Source organism: Talpa europaea, assembly GCF_964194135.1.
Source record: "Talpa europaea genome assembly, chromosome: 8".
Taxonomy (NCBI): Eukaryota; Metazoa; Chordata; class Mammalia; order Eulipotyphla; family Talpidae; genus Talpa; species Talpa europaea.
Genome location: NC_140075.1, coordinates 46,006,986 through 46,027,861, shown reverse-complemented (window position 1 = coordinate 46,027,861; position 20,876 = coordinate 46,006,986). Strand labels below are relative to the sequence as shown.

At 34.3% G+C, this 20,876-nt stretch overlaps 1 protein-coding gene across 3 annotated transcripts in view; it reads left to right on the top strand.

Annotated features, from left to right (window-relative positions):
* The window catches only part of SLTM (SAFB like transcription modulator), a gene marked incomplete at its 5' end in the record, with an annotated part of 44,702 nt that overhangs the window by 7,744 nt on the left and 16,082 nt on the right, over positions 1–20,876 (top strand). Inside the window, 6 exons of one of the 3 annotated variants that reach the window (XM_084239752.1) lie at positions 5,130–5,194; positions 7,886–8,083; positions 8,950–8,997; positions 17,251–17,278; positions 18,836–19,076; positions 19,704–19,753. In XM_084239752.1, the coding sequence (XP_084095878.1) occupies positions 5,130–5,194; positions 7,886–8,083; positions 8,950–8,997; positions 17,251–17,278; positions 18,836–19,076; positions 19,704–19,753 (630 nt within the window). Of the gene's footprint in view, positions 1–5,129; positions 5,195–7,885; positions 8,084–8,949; positions 8,998–17,250; positions 17,279–18,607; positions 19,077–19,703; positions 19,754–20,876 lie in introns of all 3 variants that reach the window. The other 2 variants (XM_084239751.1, XM_084239750.1) reach the window with 2 other exon arrangements.

Below are 20,876 nucleotides of genomic sequence, written 5' to 3'. Positions count from 1 at the left end.
CAGTCTCCAAATTATTTTATATACTTAGTTTTCATAAGATTTCATGTTGCTTTATTCGATTCTCACATTATTAAGATTAAGTAGTGCTATTTTCTTTTTATTGGTAGGATAGAAAAGTAACCTGTTAGGAACTTAATTTTGTTTTTGCTGCCTTTTAAAAGCATGTGTGTGTGTGTGTGTGTGTTTAGTTTGGTTATTTTTAGATAAGGGATTTTTAAAAATAAACACTCGATGTTTTCCTGATTTATTATAGTGAGTGAATTTTCTTCATAGTTGATTTCAAAAAAAAAATAAAATGACCTATTGAATGACTGTTAGGTTTAAAACAATGTACATGGCATTTTAGAAAATGATTTCATTAGTAATATTTGATAGAAGAGAGCTAAAGCACATGCAGACAATTAACACAGGCATAGTAGGTGTTCACTTCAAGATACTGCATGCCATTTGGTTGTTGGTGGAAGCGTTAATGTTCATTTTGGCTTAGCCTCAGAATCTTCCCCCTCTCTTCAGCAGAAAATTTTTGTCTAAACATTTCCTACATTTCTTTGCTCCTGTGAATGCTTAAGGGGTAAAGTTATTCAGCCACAAAGATATTTGGCAAATTTGCTTTAAGACCTACTAAGGTTTTTTTTTGTTGTTGTGGGTGTGTGTTTTTTTTTTTTTTGGCTTTAATTTGGGAGGTATTTCTGAATTTGAAAGGAAAATTGCAAGCCCTTATAAAATCATTTGCATTTGAAGGAATGCTTTATTCATAATTCTACAATAAAATTCTGAAAACTAAAAGTTGGATGGCAAAAATGAGGCTGTTTCTACTTTTGATTTATCCCATTTGTTGTTGCTACAGGGCAAACCCTGATATAAAATGGGGTTGCCTGGCTGTGGGTCCTCACCCGCCCGCTTAAAGGGGACTTATTAATGCTAAACTGCAGACATATACAAAAGGTTGATAAAAGGTTTTATTTACAAGGGAAGGGGAAATGAATACCTCAGGGAGAAAAAGAGGGAGATAAGTTCGTAAATGCGTCCTACCCGTTTCTTTGACCTGGAATCCCAATGACTCCCCGAACTGGCCAAAAAACCTAGCACGTCTGGAGGCCAAGCCCCCGACCCCTGGCCACAAGGCCAGTTAAATACCCAAACCAGGAGCCTAGTTGCTTAACTCCACCCTCAGGTCCTCACAACCTTCCCTTTGGTGATCATGGGATTTGTAGTTTCCAGTGTCTTGGGGGTAGAGTCCACAAAGCCTGTAGGGAGTTTGCTCAGGACATCCTTTCCCTTAACAATGTGAACATGTGTATATTCCATTGCATAAACACTTCTGTGATTGAGAAACACTGTTCCAGAGATCATTGGCAGGTTTAAATTAATAAATGATTTTTACACCATTTTAGCTCTTCTAAAATCTGAAAATTCTTAATTCTGACAAATGTCTGGCTGCAGAGGTTTCATTAAGGGTTCAGGGACCTCTAAAAATTTATGTATAACAAATACGGAGTTTTTTTAGTGTCATCTTTTTTAAAAAAAAAAAAAAAAGATTTTTATTTATTTATACAAGCACTGGGTACAGTCAGAAGCGCAGGAGGGTGAGAGAATTCACCAGAGCCAGAGCGGGGGGTGGAGGGCAGAGCAGGCAGAAGGACCGAAGTACACTGCTGAGGGGCGCAGCGGGCGGCAGGAGAGGTCTGCGAGCCATGTGGGACCCTCCTCCGGTGGCCGGGGAGCAGCCTGGGATTGAACTGGCGCTGCAGAGGCTGCGGGCAGCTTCGCAACCCAGCGCTCAACCGCTGTGCCACCGGGGAGGCCCTAGTGTCATCCTTCTTTCATGTATGTATGTACATTTTTACTGTGCTATTGTTTTGCCCTAAAATCGCACACAAACTATGGTGAATTTTGTGTAATTTCAAATAGCCATGTATTTCAACTATAATAGTTGAAGATGTGATGAGTTAATTTTACTTCCATTTGTATTTTGTTATTCACACTATTTGTATTGTCCAGTTTTTCCTCAAAGCATTAAAGTTAGACTTCAGTCACTACCTTTCAGTTAGTGACTTCAACCTGTTTGTGCTACTGTCCTTTGCACTAGTTCACATTTTTGTAGCATATGCTAAATTCTCTCAAGGACAAAAGAGATGGAACTGTTGATTAATTTGCCCTAGGAGCTTTGATAGCACTGGCTTAAATGGGAGCTAGGAATATAAATGGTTACTGATTGTACAAAGATCTGTCCGTGGCTGTTGGATTTTGAGTCTTCTCTTGTTTCTCACCTGTGACTTTACAAAATAGGAATCTATAGATATAATTTGTGGCATCATTAAAGTGGGAGTTTACAGCCCTTATTGACTGAATGGAGTTACACATGATGCTCTTTTGACTGGCATGTCTCCTCTTTGTCCCAGTTGAGGAATGAATTGAAATCCAGACCTTATTAATTACTGGCAGCTTCCATAGGACTACTCCATTAGTGGTCAGGAAATAGATAATGCCCATTTTTCAGCATCATTCTAGGCACTGGAATGCATGATGAAAATCATAGCTTTAAAACTGGGAATGGGACAGAAATGGTGCTTTGTTGTCATAAAGGAAGAACTTAGAGTTTTGTTTCTAATTCAACATGTGTACAACAAGCCCATTACAGATTAAGTAAGTATGCAAAAGCTAGTATGTAAAATTTCAGTTTTCTTAAACCATTTGTATCTATCAGGTTATTACTATGGTTTCATTGCTGTATGTTTGAAAATATTGTCCTCATGGTTTTAATGTTTGCAAGCTGCTGATGTTCATGTCCAGTGCTTTCTGTGACACAGTTGCTAGGAATCAGTAAGGGGTAGCAAATTTGACCCTTTTGTGTACTTCTGCCTCTTGTTGCCAGTTTGACATGGGGCCAAGTTAGGAAATCTGTCTCATTTAAAAATTTTATAAATGTGGCTTTTCGAGTCTGTGTACACTAAAAAAGAACATTTTCAACAATTGGCACATTGTAGCTATTCAAAGATATGAAAGGATTGTGTGGGTTTTGAAGAGTGTGTTTTATAGGCCTGGGTTTAAATTGAAGCACGGCCTTTACTAGTTTTGTAATCAGATTATCACCATCAATTTCTTTCTTTTTTTGGTAAAACGGGGGTGATATTAGTAATGATAATAAAATGCATTAATATATATTAAGCAAATATCCTACTGCTTGGACCATAAGAACCACTTAAGGAGTAGTAGTAACTACTGGTGTTTTTGTTGCCCTAGTGTAATTTGATTTTCCTGTAAACGAAAGCAAGTGAACTCATCATGCAGTGTGCATGGTTTATCATTATGCTGAGGTTTGCCGTTTCAAAGATACTATCTTTAAATTAAGTTAATTAACTACTCCCTACTAGAATAGTGTCTTTTAAGTAGGTCATAGTAAGACACAGTGGAAAGAATTGGAATTCTTGACCTCTAGTTGTGACCATACCATCTATTAGCTTTGGGCAAGTTATTTAACCCCTCACATTTATTTTCTCTTCTGTAAAATTGTGATTACCTGCCCCTTGCACTGTAGGGTGCTTGGAAAAATCAACTGGATAAGTGCTTTGCAAATTGTAAAACAATTTATAATTGTAAGGAGTAAATATTTGCAAATCATCTGAAGAAATTCCCTCCAAAGCTTTACTACTTATGTTATTTAGAGGTGTGTGTGTTGGGGAGAGAGTCCTATATTTTAAAAAAAACATATTTCTCCCAATTACGGAACTGTCTCTAAATGTGATAGAAAAATTTAGTGACCTGTTTCTCGCCTAATATGCTTTTTCAGAGCAGGATCATCTTTACTTGCATTTTAAAATTAGATTAATAAACACTTTCTGATGTCTTTGCCCTTGTGGTAACTTTTAATACATTTTCCCTACAATACAAAAAAACCTCAAACTTTCTAAATAGGGAGCCCCCACACTAAGCTCCACCCTTTGTTCCTCTTGATTCAGAAAAGCCCTCAGGGACAAGGATAAGCCCTCTTTTGTCTTCTGTAAGTAGAAGAAAAATCTTCATTCTTAATCTTGTTTTTCACATACCTGGAAGGCCAGGTATCTTGTTTCCTTTCCTTTTATCACTCATTCACAGCAGGGGTTTCAATTTGGGAGTAGAAAGAAGGGAATGACTGGGGAGGGGAGCAGGAAATGGGAGGTGTCCTGATTTTGGCCTACAGCTAAATTCTGTACTCAGAAGCTGGAGATAGTTACGTGACAGTTTCTGTTTTAGGCAAAGAGAAGTTAATTAGTTAGCTTCAGAAAATAAAATACATATCTAAATAAGTAAATTTTCAAAAAATACTAAAGTTCCAGCTGCTATATTTTTTATAGCATTTCGAGTACATTATAGGTTAATTAAAAGGGATTTTTGTGGACTAGCCTGAAAAGAAACTTTTAGCATTAGCTCTGTGGAAAATATTTTTAAAGTACTAGACACCAGTTTGCAGTTTGATAGATAGTGGTTGGGCAAGGGAGGCCTCTAGTCTACCTGGTAACTATTAACAATTTTCAGTCTGAACTAATTTCTGCTGTGTTCAATCAGTTATGTTATGAGCCCAGCACAATTTATACTTAAACCTTTGGAGAAATACAATGTACACATAAAAGCAATCTCTGTATTTAAGGAATTTCTTCTCTAAAAGGTAAAACAAAATACACTTAGTAGTATAACCAACTGGCCAGTTGTAAGGTATAAATAAGGTGAAAATTTCAGAGGAATCTGAAATTGACAAGGAACATTTCAGGTAGACTGTGGGAACTATGAATCTTAATTCAGACATGTGGTTAAGTTTTTAGTTAGAATACCGTTGGCAGGTGCTGCTACTTCTGGAGAATTGAAGATAGAGAATTAGAGTGGTGTAAAAAAAAAAGTATCATATGTCAAGTCAGTTATGGGTTCATATGTAGGATTAATTATTTGCTTAGTTTATTTTTGAGAAACAGCATGACATTGCTAATGAAGCTGTTTGGGACAGCTATGTCCAGGTAGTTTACAAGTAGTTGGCATTAGCTTTCTCAGATGATTTGGGAGTGGAGAGTGAGTGATATCTCGGGGTTAAACTCTGAATGTTTTTTGCTCTAAAAGTATTAAGTGTTGGTTGTTAGCCCATTTTCCTTCTTTCGTAGGTAAAAAACAGGAAGCAGATGAGTTGAGTGGAGATGCTTCTGTGGAAGATGATGCTTTTGTCAAGGTAAAGTGTTAATTACACCAGGATGAGATGTTTATTTTGAGCCTAGTATTTTGCATGATGGATTCATGCACTTTACTTGAATGATAGATACTAAATTACCTGGGTAAATAGAGACATATAATATTGTCAGTCTCATTAATTTTGATAGTTGAGAAATACAGCAGATAAATTTGTCTTTGGATAAATGAGCTATAAAACTAAAAATGTTTGTATAGGCCTTTAAGTAGCATTCTGAGAGCAGAGAAACAGCTGCAGGACAATTGATATGTTAGTTCCTGGGCAAGATATTGCAATGAAAGATATTGATAATTTATTTTTAACCTTCCATTGCATTTAGCTTTTGCATATAGTATATAGAACTTAGATTAATATAGTCCTTAAAACAAAAAATGATGTGTTGCCACTTAGTAAAGGTCAAATTAAGGCATTTGTTTTGTCCTTTAAAGATAAATAATCCAGGTTTGTTTTGGGGGTGTGGGGAGTTTGGTTTGGTGGTTTAGTTTGGGTTTTTTTTTTTTTTTTTTTTTGCTTAAAAAAAATAAAAAGAGTTATTTCAAAACTGATCACCCAGAAAAATTATGTGATTTTAACTGGGGTCATGGCAGTTATGAATACTAAATTATTTTTAATCATAAGGTTTTTTGTTTCCATTTTAATAAAATGTGATTTGCTACTTACTGATTGTAAGTCTTAAGAAGTGTGAATTTGCAAAATTATTTAGAGTATAGTTGCTCTTATATACATTTATACTCTGGTGTATTCCATTTTTTGTTTACAGAGTCCATATTGTCATAACATCTGTGTATGTCTGTGGGCTCCACCAGGAAGTCAGCTCATATCCAGTCACCCACCCTTCTCTTTATACTGCCTAGCTCTCTTCCCTCCCCACATCACGTACACACAGACCACACCATTTCATATACCCCACACTTTGTACTTTGCACCTTGAGGGCAGGCACAGAGAAAAAATGCTTGAGGAGATAACCCTGAAATCAGATAACTTTAGGAAATATTTGTGCAGGGAGTCCTCAAAGTTGATGATTGTGTGGCTGTAATCAGCTTTTGTATGAGCCTTTAAGAACTGTTCAGACTGTATCTATTACCTTTGTGGTATATCTTGCATTAGGTTTGTTCCTTTGTTCTTATATCCTCTAGTAGTCTTTACTAGAGTGTATCATTAATAAGCAAAAATTATCCATAAGCTGGAAAAACATTGTGACTCAATAAAATCAAGTCAGATGATTTTCAAATGACTTTCAGCTCTTCAGTTCATAAAAATGTTACATTTGAGATGCTATGAAGAGAAATACACCTCTACTCACCATTATAGTACTGTCTCTTATGTGTGCTGTACAGGATGCCTTTGTATTATTAAATGAACCTGGTTATGATGTGTAGGATGACAAAAGAGCTCTTTTAAAAAGTTTTATTTAAATACAGCTTTAGTTTCTTCTTTATATTTTTTCACTTTGGAAGTATCAGTATATGTTAAGTGAATATACTGTTATCAGACGACAATACTTTCCTTGCCTCCAAGTGTTGGCAATTTTGGAGTTTATATAGTACTGGTGGGTAAACATACCACTTGCCACTTAGATATATGAATAGTATTAGAATTAATTCCATTTTATAAATGAAGGAAATTGTCAAAATTGTTGGAATTTCAGAATAGATCAAGTTCCCTCCATGACTTCCCTTTTTTGGGAGGGTGTTGTGGGGGTGGTACTTATTCTTCTACCATCATGCAACTACTTACTCCATTTTCAATCCCCAAGTTCCCCCACCCTTGTGTGGTGAGTTGTTCAAACCTCCTCTCTCTGAGATGCCCTCTACCTGAACACTCCACATTCCAAAACAATTACATTGCTTCTCTGGGGCCAACTCCCTCAGAATTTCTATTCCCTCACTTCAGTTCAGTTGTGACTAACGAGTAGTCATGCCCCTCCTCTTTTCCCCTTTTAACCCAGAAGGCTTTTCTTCAATTTACATTTACTCTATAAATAGCAAAGGAGAAATGAATGTTCATTTGCTTTCCACCCTTTCTTTGCAGTTAAAGAGGAAACTTAAACAGATTGCTGCTTTTCTTTGTTTCTGCTTAAGTACTGTGTATTCATAAACACTGAAGGGCAAACACACATTCCTTCACAGAGACAGTCCCAACCTAAGTTCCCTTAAGTGATGATAGGGAGAAATGATAGCTTTTTAAAAAAATACATTGAAATTATTTGTATATATTTTTAAGAATAGCCATTGGTGTAATAGTTGGGATTCTTTATTATTAATTAGGAATAAACTGTTATAATATATAAGACTTAAAAGATCTTTGAAGCTAAATCAAGAGATGGTATGTGGAGAAATGAAGTTATTTCTTTGAATCCATCTCCTAGGACAGCTTCTGGGATGTGACTTTAAAATACTAAATAACTGAGATTTGAGAGCATCTCTAGTGGCAATCTAATTAGTGTGTAAGATATTTGGGAACTCGTATGCATGATTTAATGACCTTGCTGTTAGACCCCTTTATTTTTAAAGATAATTAATATGTAAGATAAAATAGTTGAATTTTGACTTTGGGAATAATGTCAAAATGATAAAATTTAAAACCTTTAGAGATATAAATTACCAAAAACGTTTGGTGGATAGCCTACACTACTTTGCTCTAGTTGTACCACATTTTCTTACCATTAAAAGGACTGTGAATTGGAGAATCAAGAGGCACATGAACAAGATGGAAATGACGAACTAAAGGACTCTGAAGAGTTTGGTGAAAATGAAGACGAAAACTTGCATTCCAAGGAGTTACTTTCTGCAGAAGAAAACAAGAGATCTCATGAATTAATAGAGGCAGAAGCAATAGAAGATTTAGAAAAAGACGACATCGAAAGTCAGGTCTTTAGCCAGTTTTTTTGACATATGACTCAGATAAATCAAATTATAATAAATATTTCCTTTTAATTCAATGTGGAAGTCTCAGATTAAAAAAAAAGCTTTTTTAATTTATAAATCAGCCAAAGTCCTACTACCAGAGAGGACCTTTAAAATTTTTGCTTATCTTCCACATTTGTATTTATTTTTACATAGTAGCTATCATGCTATAAGTTGCTATTCTATATAATATTTTCACGTGTGACTTCATAACTGGTATTTTATGCCATAATTTATTAGATTGCTTTCTGTGTGTCTAATGGCCACGTCTTTAATTTGGGGTATTTGAGCTTTAAGTTGTTTTCTCCCTCATTATAAATGAGTATACCATTTTCACTTTTGTCTTGCCAACTTTACCTGGTAGTGGTCTTTTTTTTTTTTCCCCTTCTTTTTGCTACTTTACTAGATATAAATGAGTAATTTGCATTTCTTTAGGTATTATCAAGGGTGGGGAAATTATGAGAGCATATAATTTCAAAAATCTTTGAGTGGTATGCATTATTTGGCCTTTTTTGAAGTATGATACTACATCTTTTAAAAAACATCAGTGGACTGGGGGAGTAAATGTTAGTATCCATGCTTAAAACACTTCTAGCTCAATAAATGAAGGGATCAAGGAAGAGATTTTTTCTAATTCTGTATTAATGTGGCTAATTTTATGTTGGCATTAAAAAAAGTAACATGAATTATTAAGCATTAACTTAGAGCCCACACAGTATCATAGACACTGTACCAAACACAAGGCAAGTGATAATCAAGTGTAGCATAAAAGAATTCTCATGTTACCTAGATATTTTATAAAGCAAAGCTATTGTATACCCTTTTACTAGGAAATTGAAGCTCAAGAAGGTGAAGATGATACCTTTCTAACAGCCCAAGTAAGTTTACATTTAGTCATATGAACTTGATAATTGTGGGTGGATGGGGCTTGGAAAAGGAATCTAATTTTGAATTCATAAGTATTTAATTTATAAAACTTATTTTAATGCTATTTATTCATTATATAAAAATACTTAAATTTGGAAACTGAAATTTCTTTTGCCACAAAGGTAATTGGAAATTATTGTAAGGAGGTTCCTACCATTTTCAGAATAAAAATAAACAGTTAATCTTTTCTATAAAACTTAATTCTGATTACCAGTCTTGAGATGTCAACGCCCTTCTTGAATTTTTTCTGTCACTTTGGTATAAAATAAATCCTTCAGAAATACTAATATCCTTTTCAAAGCTTTACTTAAGTATTTTGTTAACACTCCTAATAGGAGGGACATAGTATAAAAATGATAAAAATCTCTGTTTTAGAAATTAACTTGGGATGTGTATACAGAAAGTGTCTGCTCTTCTATTGTGTTAAATTTTGGTATTGGTATATGTGATATACAATGTCAGGATCTGTAGTGTGCATTTTAACTTTTAAATTTTTCAATATAATTGACATATAACACATAGTGTACATTTAAAAGCATGACAACCTATACTCTGAATATTTATAGCTCAGTTTCTGTGGTAGTTTTTGTTTTGTTTTTAAGGTTATCCTTTGTCTTTTTCTGATATACTTTGTGCTCAAGAACCCCTTTTCCACTTTTTTTTGAAGTACGCTTTCAAACAGAGATAGGAGTTCCCTCTATTTACTAGATTTAGGAAAAATTCCTCACGATTACTTCCTCACTGCGATATTAACTAGATGAGTATCTAGTGAGGCTCGGATTTAAGAACTGCTTAGCTGATTGCCTAAGCGCATACCTTCTTTCCTGTACCTCTCTTGCCTTAAATGCTGGTGATGCTGTATGTGACTCTTTTATTCATTGAAGTGAGAGTAGAAATTGCATTTCTGAGAGAAGTGTTTCTGATAACTTAGAATATTCAGAAAAGCCTTGTTGGGGCTGTGAAAGTCTATAGACTTGTCCCACATCTGATTCCCAAGTATGTTTGTTTCTGTGTGATGAAGAACCGATGAGGAAAAAACTAGGTCTCAAATTGAGGAGAGTACCTTTTCTACATTAGTTCAAAAAAAGGTGGAGTTGAGCTCTGCATGCTCTTTGGTAACTAGTCTTTGAATTTCCATCAAGGGCCACTCCTGCAGTTGTACAGATTGTGAGCTGTGTGAAAACATCATTTCTGAGGGCACCCATTCACATAATAGAGCATATTTATTCTATAAATTAAACTTAAGAAATGGGTGCCTTTTTGTAATTTTCACAAAATTTTTGGGCCAGAGATGGCCCTTGCCACCTCTTCCTCCACATATTGAACAAATGTTTAGTCTTACCAAGAGGCAAGATTTATTTTTTTGGTACAAAAGATAGGGAGGTAATATAACTTCAGTGAAGTTTTAAGTAAAGTGATTTTTTCCCTCTTTCCAAGTGCATTGTGGAACATCTAGAAACATAAATGTTTCTGGATCCCATCATGATCTTATGCTTCTATACATGTTTAATAATCGTTAATTTATTATATATTGTTTGACTTATGCATTAAGGAATGCTACATAGAGTAGAACCATCAGTAGTTTTAGCTATTAGCAACTCACAGCAGTCTTGTTTCACCTGTACCTCCACATACCTTCCCCTTTGTCCTTTATTTTAAAACAAATCCCAGACATCATATTTTGCTTTAAAATATTCAACATAATCTCTAAGACAGCATATTCTCTTTTTTTTTCAATTCTAATATAAGGTTTTTAAAATCAAATATATGGTTAGTATTCTAATGTTCAGTTGTGTTAGGATTTTCTTTTAAACAGGTTTTGTTTGAATCCAGATACAAATAAGTTCTACATGTTGTGAGTGATTAAAATGTATACCAGGTCTCTTTTACTCTAAAGATTTACCCTTTATCTTTTCTGCCCCATTTTATTTGTTGAAGAAATTCAGCTGTTTATCCATAGAGCAAGGGTTGTCAAAGTTTCTTTTAAAGGACCTGATAGAAAATATTTTAGCCATTTTGGACCTTATGGTCCATGTCATGATTATTCAACTCTGCCATGTAGTGTGGAAGCAGCCCCAGATCATAGGTAAATGAATGTGCACACCTGTTTTAATAAAAATATTTACAAAAACGGACAATAATGTAGTGTGCCAACCCCTGCTCTAGAGTTTTTAGATTTTGCTGATTACATACATGTTTACTGTATTTCCTGTAAATTGTTCCTTGTTATAGGATCGAAAGCCTCCTTTATTCAATTCAGGCCCTCCTACCCTCCAGCTCTATCACTACTTCATAGTTAGTGTTACATTTAAGGTAGCTTTGCGTTGCATTTGGATACATGTGTTGGGTGATGTGCCAGGCATTGGTGATCCATACCGCATTCATTTATTAGTGTTACCAAAGTGGTGATAATTCTCATTCTTCTTAGCTAGACTGTTCATAGGAAGATAACTTAACTATCTACTGAGTGGTTACCCACCCAGTGGTATAGTTTACAAAGAAAAACCAGGATATACATTTGATTCTTTTCCTTTTATTCACTAATTCTCAGTGTAGTCAGGTGGTTCATTATCCTCCTTAAGGGTGACTAGTGACTAATCTTTCCTTTTTTCTCCTTTTATTTCATTTTGAACTAATGGTCTTAAATGTGCTTAATGTATTTCAATTTATTGTAGTTATTATCCTTTTAATGTTCCGATTGTCCCATCTGTAGCTAGTGAGAACCTCTTAGCATGGACTCTTGAGTTCTTTCACTATGATCCTAGTAGTCTTTGATTGTTTCTTTATTTCCTAATATGTAATAGTGTTCCATTTCCTGCTCCAGACCTGAAATTAGCTTGTTTTTCCTTTTAGTGGTAAATGGCATTTTAAGACAATAAGCTTGATGGTAGGGGTTCATTGCTACTGGGTCATTAATGTTTTCTAGGAATTTTCAGTGTTATAGAGCTAGAGAATGTGTGTAGGGTTTTTTTGTTGTTGTTGTTAGTACTTTTAAAATAAAATAGATTTGAGTTCATAGGGATACTTCTAAGTTGATAATTGTATTTATCTCACAATACACATACAGCTTTTAGAATCATTATCCCAACACCACCACTGATATGATTACTGAAATAATTTAAGATTTTTCCCCCCCGGTTACATCTGATACAAGGGTGGATCCCTTTAGAAATGAGCAGATTATTGTGTATTTTAGACTAGTTCTGTTGTATCATCAACTAAAAGGCTAACGTGTTATATTTTGTTTTCATTATTTAGGTGTTTTTTGTTTGTTTTTTGTTCTATAATTCCTTATGAATCTATAATTATTTTAAAAGAAAATATTAGGATATTTAGTCAAATGTTACAGTTATTTAAAATAACATTTCCAAAGTAAAAGCTATGAGATCAGGTATTTATTCATAAGTCTCCTTCACATATCCTTTTACTGGTAAACTTTTAATTTACTCTTCTGTTACTTACTTTAAAAAATATAAGCAGTAGGCAGTATATTTGCTTAGGGATATATTTATTTTAAGACCAGACTTAAGACTTTGTCTTGATGCTTACAATTTTAGCCTTTAGGTATTATTAGCCTCTAGATTCTTTGTCATACTGAATAGAATTTGGTTCAGGTTCTGTTTCTTTTATTACTTAAAATATTGTGACTTTGGACTGGTTCTCTTAGTTAACATTTGTAAATGAACATTATTATAATTCCTACCCACTAGATTGATGTGAGGATTAAGCATAGATCCTGACACATGATATCTATGCAATTAGTGGTTATTTATTGTATTTTTCCTAACTTGAATATACCAGTAACTAGAGAATTTTCTGGAAAATTGTCTCTACAGTATTTATATTTACTGATGCTTTAATGATTGAAAATTTCATGTTATTCTCAATCGATCCTTCTATATTTGCCTTTACTCCTAGTGTTTCACTAACTTAAATCCCTATTTTTCATTTATGAGTTTTATACCTCTCAAAGCCGGTTTATCTCATCTCCTACATAGTAAAGTTTTCTCTAATGTCTCTCTTTTATGTAGTGCCTTTACTCTCTACAGAGAACGTTTTATATCCATTATCTTATTTAATCCTTTTAATATTTAGATTACATGTAATTTCTACTTTATAGGTGAAGTTCACCTAAATAAATGAAAATATCAAAGAGTATAACTATTTCACTAATAACAGGATAAATACTTAGGTCTCATGATTCCTAGTAGTCTGCTACATTCTTTTTACTAAATAACTCCATGCTAGTGAATATTGTTTTCTGAATTGTGTTATACTTCCACAGTACTGCAGTTAAGTGTACATACATATAAATGGTTAGTTGAGTCCTTCAACAAGCCGTGTTTTATATTTATTTGGTACATTCATTCAACAAATATTTATTGAGTGCATATTTTGTAACAGTTATTTTATATTTCTCAGAATCATTAGCAAAAAGCCAGATAGATAGCATTCAGTTAGTGGTTCAGGGTTACTTTGAAGGTTTATTTTAAGTCAGTTAGGCTGAATACTGTCTTCATACAAGTCAGGGAGGAATTCAATGGAGACCTTCCTACTTAGCCACATACATGTATTATAAGGTTAACCTAGGGTTAGGTAGTAGAATAGGTATACTAGTGAATACTTTGTTACATAAGGTAAATCATAGACCTGTCTTTGTCTCTTACTAGTTTTTGCTTCCACTAGAATTAGATAAACATTGAGAAGCTCTGTATATGAATTTTGGCATTTGATGAAGGGTTGTAGGTCACCCCACAAATATATCAGTATGAGTACCTACCTTACAGAGCATTTGCTTCATTTTCAGATGTGTGAGGTATATTTTTCTAAGATACACTCAAAAAGTAGTTAATTTAAAAGAATGCTTCACATTGTGGTTATTTACTATATTCCTCATTCTGAAAAAACTTTTCAGTAGAACAGAATGAGTTTCAAATAGGGTACACATCATGTCTTTGCATATATGTCATTTAAACAGGAAAAATTTCCCACTGCATTTTCCTAATTTCTTATTACAAGGATTATTTAGGGCTTTTAGTGGTGCTGGCATACTATGAATACTGCATAGTAAAACATATATGCACTGATGTGTGGCTTTTTTTTTTTCTGCTACCCTAATTGTTTTTTTTGGTGATTTATCACTAATGTTGGTTTTTTTTTAGAAGCTGGGTAGACCTCTTTAATAAGGATCATTTAAATATATGTAATGAGCTAATGTTACCAGTATTTTGAAAATAGAAAATTATGAAATCTTCAGAAAACATGTTGAATAATGAGTTTAAGTACTTAAAACTTTACCAGTTTAGCAATTGGAAATAACATTTCTGGCTGGCAGGTGAACTACATCAGAAAGAAATTTTGTTTTGATGTAATAGTATTTTTAAAGTTTGGCTTTACTTTTAAAAATAACAAGTACTTTTTGCCATTTCTTTCCTTGAACGTATTAGTATGGTATCTCTTGAGTAATATGCTGTTGGCATATGGGTAGAAAAAGGAGAGGCAAGTTGCATTCTTTAATTTCTTTTGTCTGCTTTTAAATAAAAGTTCAGGTGTTCCAAATTATTCCTCCAAGAGCAATTGCTAAAGTAAAAGATCACTTGGAGAACAAAGATTTATCTGTGATTCAAACATACCGCATTCTTTCTTTGCTGCCACTTAACCAAAAAAAATTTTTTTAAGATTTATTTATTTATTTATTTATACAAGCACTGGGTACAGTCAGAAGAGCGGGAGGGTGAGAGAATTCACCAGAGCCAGAGCAGGGAGCAGAGCGGGCAGAAGGACTGAAGTACACTGCTGAGGGGAGCAGCGGGCGGCAGGAGAGGTCTGTGCACCATGTGGGACCCTCCTCCGGTGGCCGGGGAGCAGCCGGGGATCGAACTGGCACTGCAGAGGCTGCGGCCAACTTCACAACCCTGCGCTCAACCGCTGCACCACCGGGGAGGTCCACACTTAACCAAATTAAAGCATTTTTCTTTACCTTCCAAATGTTGCAGACTAGGAGCGTAATGATTAAAATTAAATTTCAGTATAATAATTTATTAAGAAATTATGAGAGCACAGTATACTTACGTAATGATAGGACTCATATTTCTATCAACCAATAATTTACTCATTTTGTATTATTTTATTCCCTAAGCTTATGGCTTAGTTTTTCATAGCATTTTTAGTTTCCCTTTGTGTTACTTTGGTGTGTGAAGCAATTGATTGTTCCCTAAATAGCTTAAAATTGAAAAATCATTTTTAAATGATTACTTAGAAATATGATTTTTACCAGTATGATTTTGAGCATATGGTAAAATATTTGGCATTTTAAAGAAATGCATGCTTTTGTTTAAAAAAAAGATTTATTTTTATTTATTTATGCACGCATATTTTATATATATTTTTATTTATGCATTTTAAAATTTTTATTATGCATTTATGTATGTATGTATGTATGTACATATGTAGGCCAGAGGTACGGGGGTGAGAGGATTCATCAGAGACAGAGTGAGGAACAGAACAGGCGGATCTACTAAAATTCACTGCTGAGGAGAGCAGCAGGCAAGACAGGAGAGGTCTGCTGCGTCTTGTGGGTTAGCTCCCAGGCTGGGAATTGAACTCATATAGCAGTGGCTGGTGATAGCTTCATAGTGCTGAAACTTTAACCCCTGCACCACCAGGGAGGTCCCAGAAATGTGTGCATTTATGTGACTATAAAATTGTGTTCTAAGATATATGCCATTTCAAAGTTTTATTTAGTTCAAATTTTAAAAATCTTAAGCAAAGCTGCTAACTCCAAATAATTTTTCTTTAACTCTAAGTAAGTCTTAAAGTGTGGGCCAACAACATCGGCATCACCTGAAACGTGTTAGAGATACAAAGTCTGAAGCTCACTCCACACCTTCTGAATCAGAAACTGGGGTTGGTGCTCAACAATCTTGTGTTTTAACAAGCCCTCCAGGGGATTATGATTGGACTCAGCAGTCAGTGGAATTGCACTACTATTTAGGCTTTGTATATGGTAACTTCACACCACCTTGACTGAAAATGATCTACTACTCTCATTTTTAATTTTAAAAGTTACAAATTAAAACATCCCTTACAGTTTTGTCCAATTTTTAGATTATAATGCTTATTACTTTGCTTGTTCATTATGATATTAAATTTGAGAAAATTGTTGGTTCTGTCATGCTATGATTACTTCAATGATCTTTGCAGTATTTGCTTAGTAAAGATTTTCCCTTTTATTTTTTATTTTTATTGTTTTAAGACATTTTTATTTATGCATACAAGAACTGGGGTATAGGCTTGAGGTGTAGGGGGATTCACCAGAGAGAGTGGGAAGCAGACAGACAGATCTACTGAAATACACTGCAGAAGGGAGCAACGGGCAAGACAGGAGAGGTATGCTTCGCTATGTGGGTTAGCTCCCTGGCCTGGGATCAAACTCATGTTGCAGTGGCTGGCCATAGCTTGATAGTGCTGAGACTTAACCCCTTTGTGCCACCAGGGAGGCCCCAAGATCTTCCCTTTATATATTCCTGTTTGCAAGGTGAAAATAATTACATCTTTTAAAATTTAAATCATTTTTAAAAATGTAAGAGTTAACTTGTTTTGATTAAAAATGTAAGCGTTAACTTGTATTGATGCACAAATATAATTTTATGTTAATAACTACCAGTGTATATGTGACACTATTGATTCATTTTTAACAGATTAAAAGAAATGAATAATTTGAAATTAACTACTCTTCTCACTTCTGAGATGCCCCAAAAGGGAGTATTTATTGGTTGTTTATTAATATGCATTCAGTCTTTTCAAAGTATATGTCTTCAGGTTATACTTTCTGGTAATATTTTTAATAGTGTGTCCTAAGAGTGAACTGAATTGCAAAATAATCAGGTCAGTGTTTTTTTATTGGCAGCTTTTTGATAAAAGAGTCGAGTTATATATGAGTTACATGAAGTAGCTTTGAGTACTGAAACTAATAAAATTCATTATTTAGCTAATCATTGGCAGATATACCTGTTTCTTACCTAAAATTCTAACTATCAGACTTTTCTCTAAATGGGTTCTTGTTCTGATTGGCAAATCCTGTATTTGTCAGTGATAGGTATCCCTAATTAATATAGACAAATTTAATTTGACTGATTTTATACTCTTACTAAAATCCAGTTTTATGTGAATTTATTTACATTTGCTTATTCTTTGAATTTTAGGATGGTGAGGAAGAAGAAACTGAGAAAGGTATGTTTGATGTTAAGTAGAGTTTTAAAATTGTTCACATTTAGAAAAACAGTAAATTATGTGAAAACATTCCTTAGTTGAAATCTTTTTTTTGAAATGAGTTTGTTTTCAAATTTATCAATTTAATGAATTAAGTTAGCACCTTGGTTTTATTTTTCAATTGATTTTAATTTTCTTTTTTATAATTAAGATATGTTCTAACTAAATGGTACATATCAGTTACTGTTGGGCACTGCCATTTTCTATTTAACCCAATTTTAATTTTATTTTTTAAAATAACTTCTAGCATACGGTAAGTTGACTACATCCTTAGACTGGCACTGCAGTAAACTTGTGTGTGCTTATTGGAATCCTTCTGTGTAATGGGTAATGAATTTTCCAACTCGTCCTAAAAAGGGTGGGTGAGTAGGAGACTGACTTTCATGTGCTGCTTAGAGAAACTTTCATACACAGTCTTCTGACACTTTAGTAGTTTGAGAGTTGTCTCATCCAGTACAATTACAGTAATAGTAAAACGTGGTCGGTACAAGATCATGGCAGAGTGCTTGGATAGAAGCCAAAGAATAAGGATCCTACTTTGGACTAGAAAGGACATGGAACAGGGTTCTGAGCAAGGCAGAATGAAAAGTCTAGAAGCAATGATGAAGCAAAGATACTGACTGAAAATCTCATATGCCTGAAGCCTTTCTATTTTGGGGGAATGGAAGACATCTTTGAAAATGGTAATTGCGGGACTGACTGGACAGGATGAAGACTGGAAATAACCCATTTCCTGAACGTTACGAAGCAGGCCATCTTTGGAGCCTTCTGTACCAGTTTTCTGTATGATTCTGGACTACCCAAGAATTGGATAAGAAGAGTGAAAAAGATGCCCTGAAATATTCTGAAGACTGACTGACATCCTCAGACTGTGACCTTTCAAGATGTCACCATGGGAGTTCAGAAGGTCGCCAGGGTTAAATCCCAAGATGATTGGAACATTGAATAACAATTCTGCACATTTTCCATTATCTCATGAAGGATAAAAGTCTTCTATATACATTAACTTATAACCAGAAATGAAGAACTGGTGTCATCAGCATGGAACCATTTCCATCCACCCTTTTGTTGTTTGGTATTTGTATGTAGAAATCATTTTTTCCATGAAGAATAAGTGATCCTGGGTAAAGGATTGTTTATGTTAGTTAATACCCTTGTGTTTTTTTCCCCCTGATCTTCCATCAGTGCTAATAACTGGCTTTATATTTTCTAGGTCCTATTCTAGCTTATGAATATGAAATTGTTTAAACTTCTTGTTTTGCCATATTTATTCCTGTTAAATCCTCTTAGATATAGCAGGTTCTGGTGATGGTACACAAGAAGTATCTAAACCTCTTCCTTCAGAAGGGAACCTAGCTGAAGCTGATCACACAGCTCATGAAGAGATGGAAGCTAATGCGACTGTGAAAGAAGCTGAGGATGACAACATCTCGGTCACAATCCAGGCTGAAGATGCCATCACTCTGGATTTTGATGGTGATGACCTCCTAGAAACAGGTAAAAATGTGAAAATTACAGATTCTGAAGCAAGTAAGCCAAAAGATGGGCAGGACGCCATTGCACAGAGCCCGGAGAAGGAAAGCAAGGATTATGAGATGAATGCGAACCATAAAGATGGTAAGAAGGAAGACTGCGTGAAGGGTGATCCTGTCGAGAAGGAAGCCAGAGAAAGTTCTAAGAAAGCAGAATCTGGAGACAAAGAAAAGGATACTTTGAAGAAAGGGCCCTCGTCTACTGGGGCCTCTGGTCAAGCAAAGAGGTTTGTTTTTCTATGTCAGTTCTTTACGATACTGAATTCCAGCATTCAATAAGATCACTCTACATTAAGGGGGTGGCTTCAAGACCATGTACAGTAATTAGTACTTATGATCCTGCCTATAATATTTTTGACCGTCATAAGTTACTTTAAAAAATTTTCAAGATCTTCGTAATATGCAGTGTGTCCTACTGATTGCATTGTCGAAATGTCAGCATATATTTGGTTTTTTTTTTTTGGTTGTTTTTGTTTTTGTTTTTGTTTTTTTCAAATTGACAAATTTTTTGTGTTTTATTTTTAAAAATCCTTGTGATGATGGTTAATGAACAACTATCAGTCCTAAGAACACAAAATGAAGTCAAGTCCCAGTCCTGAAATCTGGAGAAGATGGCCATATATCCACTGAATAGAATTGTCAGAAAAATCTAGATCTTCAGGCATCTTGGGGAAAATCAGTGCAAGAATCCTAAGGGAATCATTTGTTCAAATAACCTAATCTAGGCCTTTGGAATTGTTAATTTGTGTGACTAGCACTAGTCTGAAATACAGTCTATATCAAGCTGTTCGATTTTTGGATTTTTTGTTTTTGTTTTTTGTTTTCAATTTTCTTCTGGTAATTTGCTTCTTTAGCTCTTCAAAGGAATCTAAAGACAACAAGACAACATCCAAAGATGACAAAGGTAATGAATATTTTCCTTTTTATGTAATTTGTAACATTGCATATTTTTGTTAAAAACTAATAATTGCCTGGGGTTTTCTTTGATATTTATTCCTTAAATGCTGACAAACTAAAAATGTTGGGATGATCTTTGCTACAATAAACTCTTGGTATATTGAAGCAATCACTATTTACTTACTGGTATGAGTGTGCCAAAAATTTATTTGGTGTGTGTTTTTAACATTGTGTTGTAAGCAACTTTTGAATATTAATTCATTAGGTATTTCATTTTCTCACATTATAATTTCAGAATTATGTTAAATTTACTTGCAGTCATTTGTGACCTCTGCGTACCAACACAACCTTTACCCTGTTCTGTCTCTTAGGAAATGTGATATAAATAATACTTGTGTATATTTGTGGAGTCTGGTATTAGAGGAAAATGTCTCTAATATTTGTTTGCCTTTTTCATTCATTAAAGTAAGGCAAACTCATTAATATAACTAGTCTATAGTATTTTAGTGTTCAGGGTTTACTTTCTAATTTAGCTTACTTTGGGTGAAAGTTTGATGTAAGAAGGTTCTATTTTAAAGACTCATAAGCTTAAATATTTGATTGCTTTCTGTTATTGGGTAGTCTCGTTACTTCATGGCCTTGCCCTGTAGTTTCATGTCATACATATGCTGTCTTCTTAAAAAATATTTCTTTTCTATAAAAGCATTTTCAGGGAAATTACCTGTTCAGGTACTGTGAAATTCTGAAATGCCTCCTGAGTGACTAAAGGATGTATCCTCTGATTTAATTAATTTTGTTGCCATATTTTAATAGCTAGAAATTTTAGTAATTGATTTAGTAATTGACAATTGCAGTGCCCATGTCCCTTACAGTCTTGGTTAATGAATAAGCTATAATTAAATTTATAAGTATTATCCTTTAAATTTAGCCCCTTAGTAGTCTTGGTTAAATTTAACTTCTTCCTATTATTAAATTTTTTTCCCTGTAATTAGAGTAATACCTAGCTCAAATGTTTACCTGTAACACAAAAAAGCAACACAAACTTAAACATTTTATAAGATAAAATAGATTCTTTGGGGCCTCCCTGTGGCCTAGGCATTAAGTCTCCGCTCTTTCACCACTATGGCCTG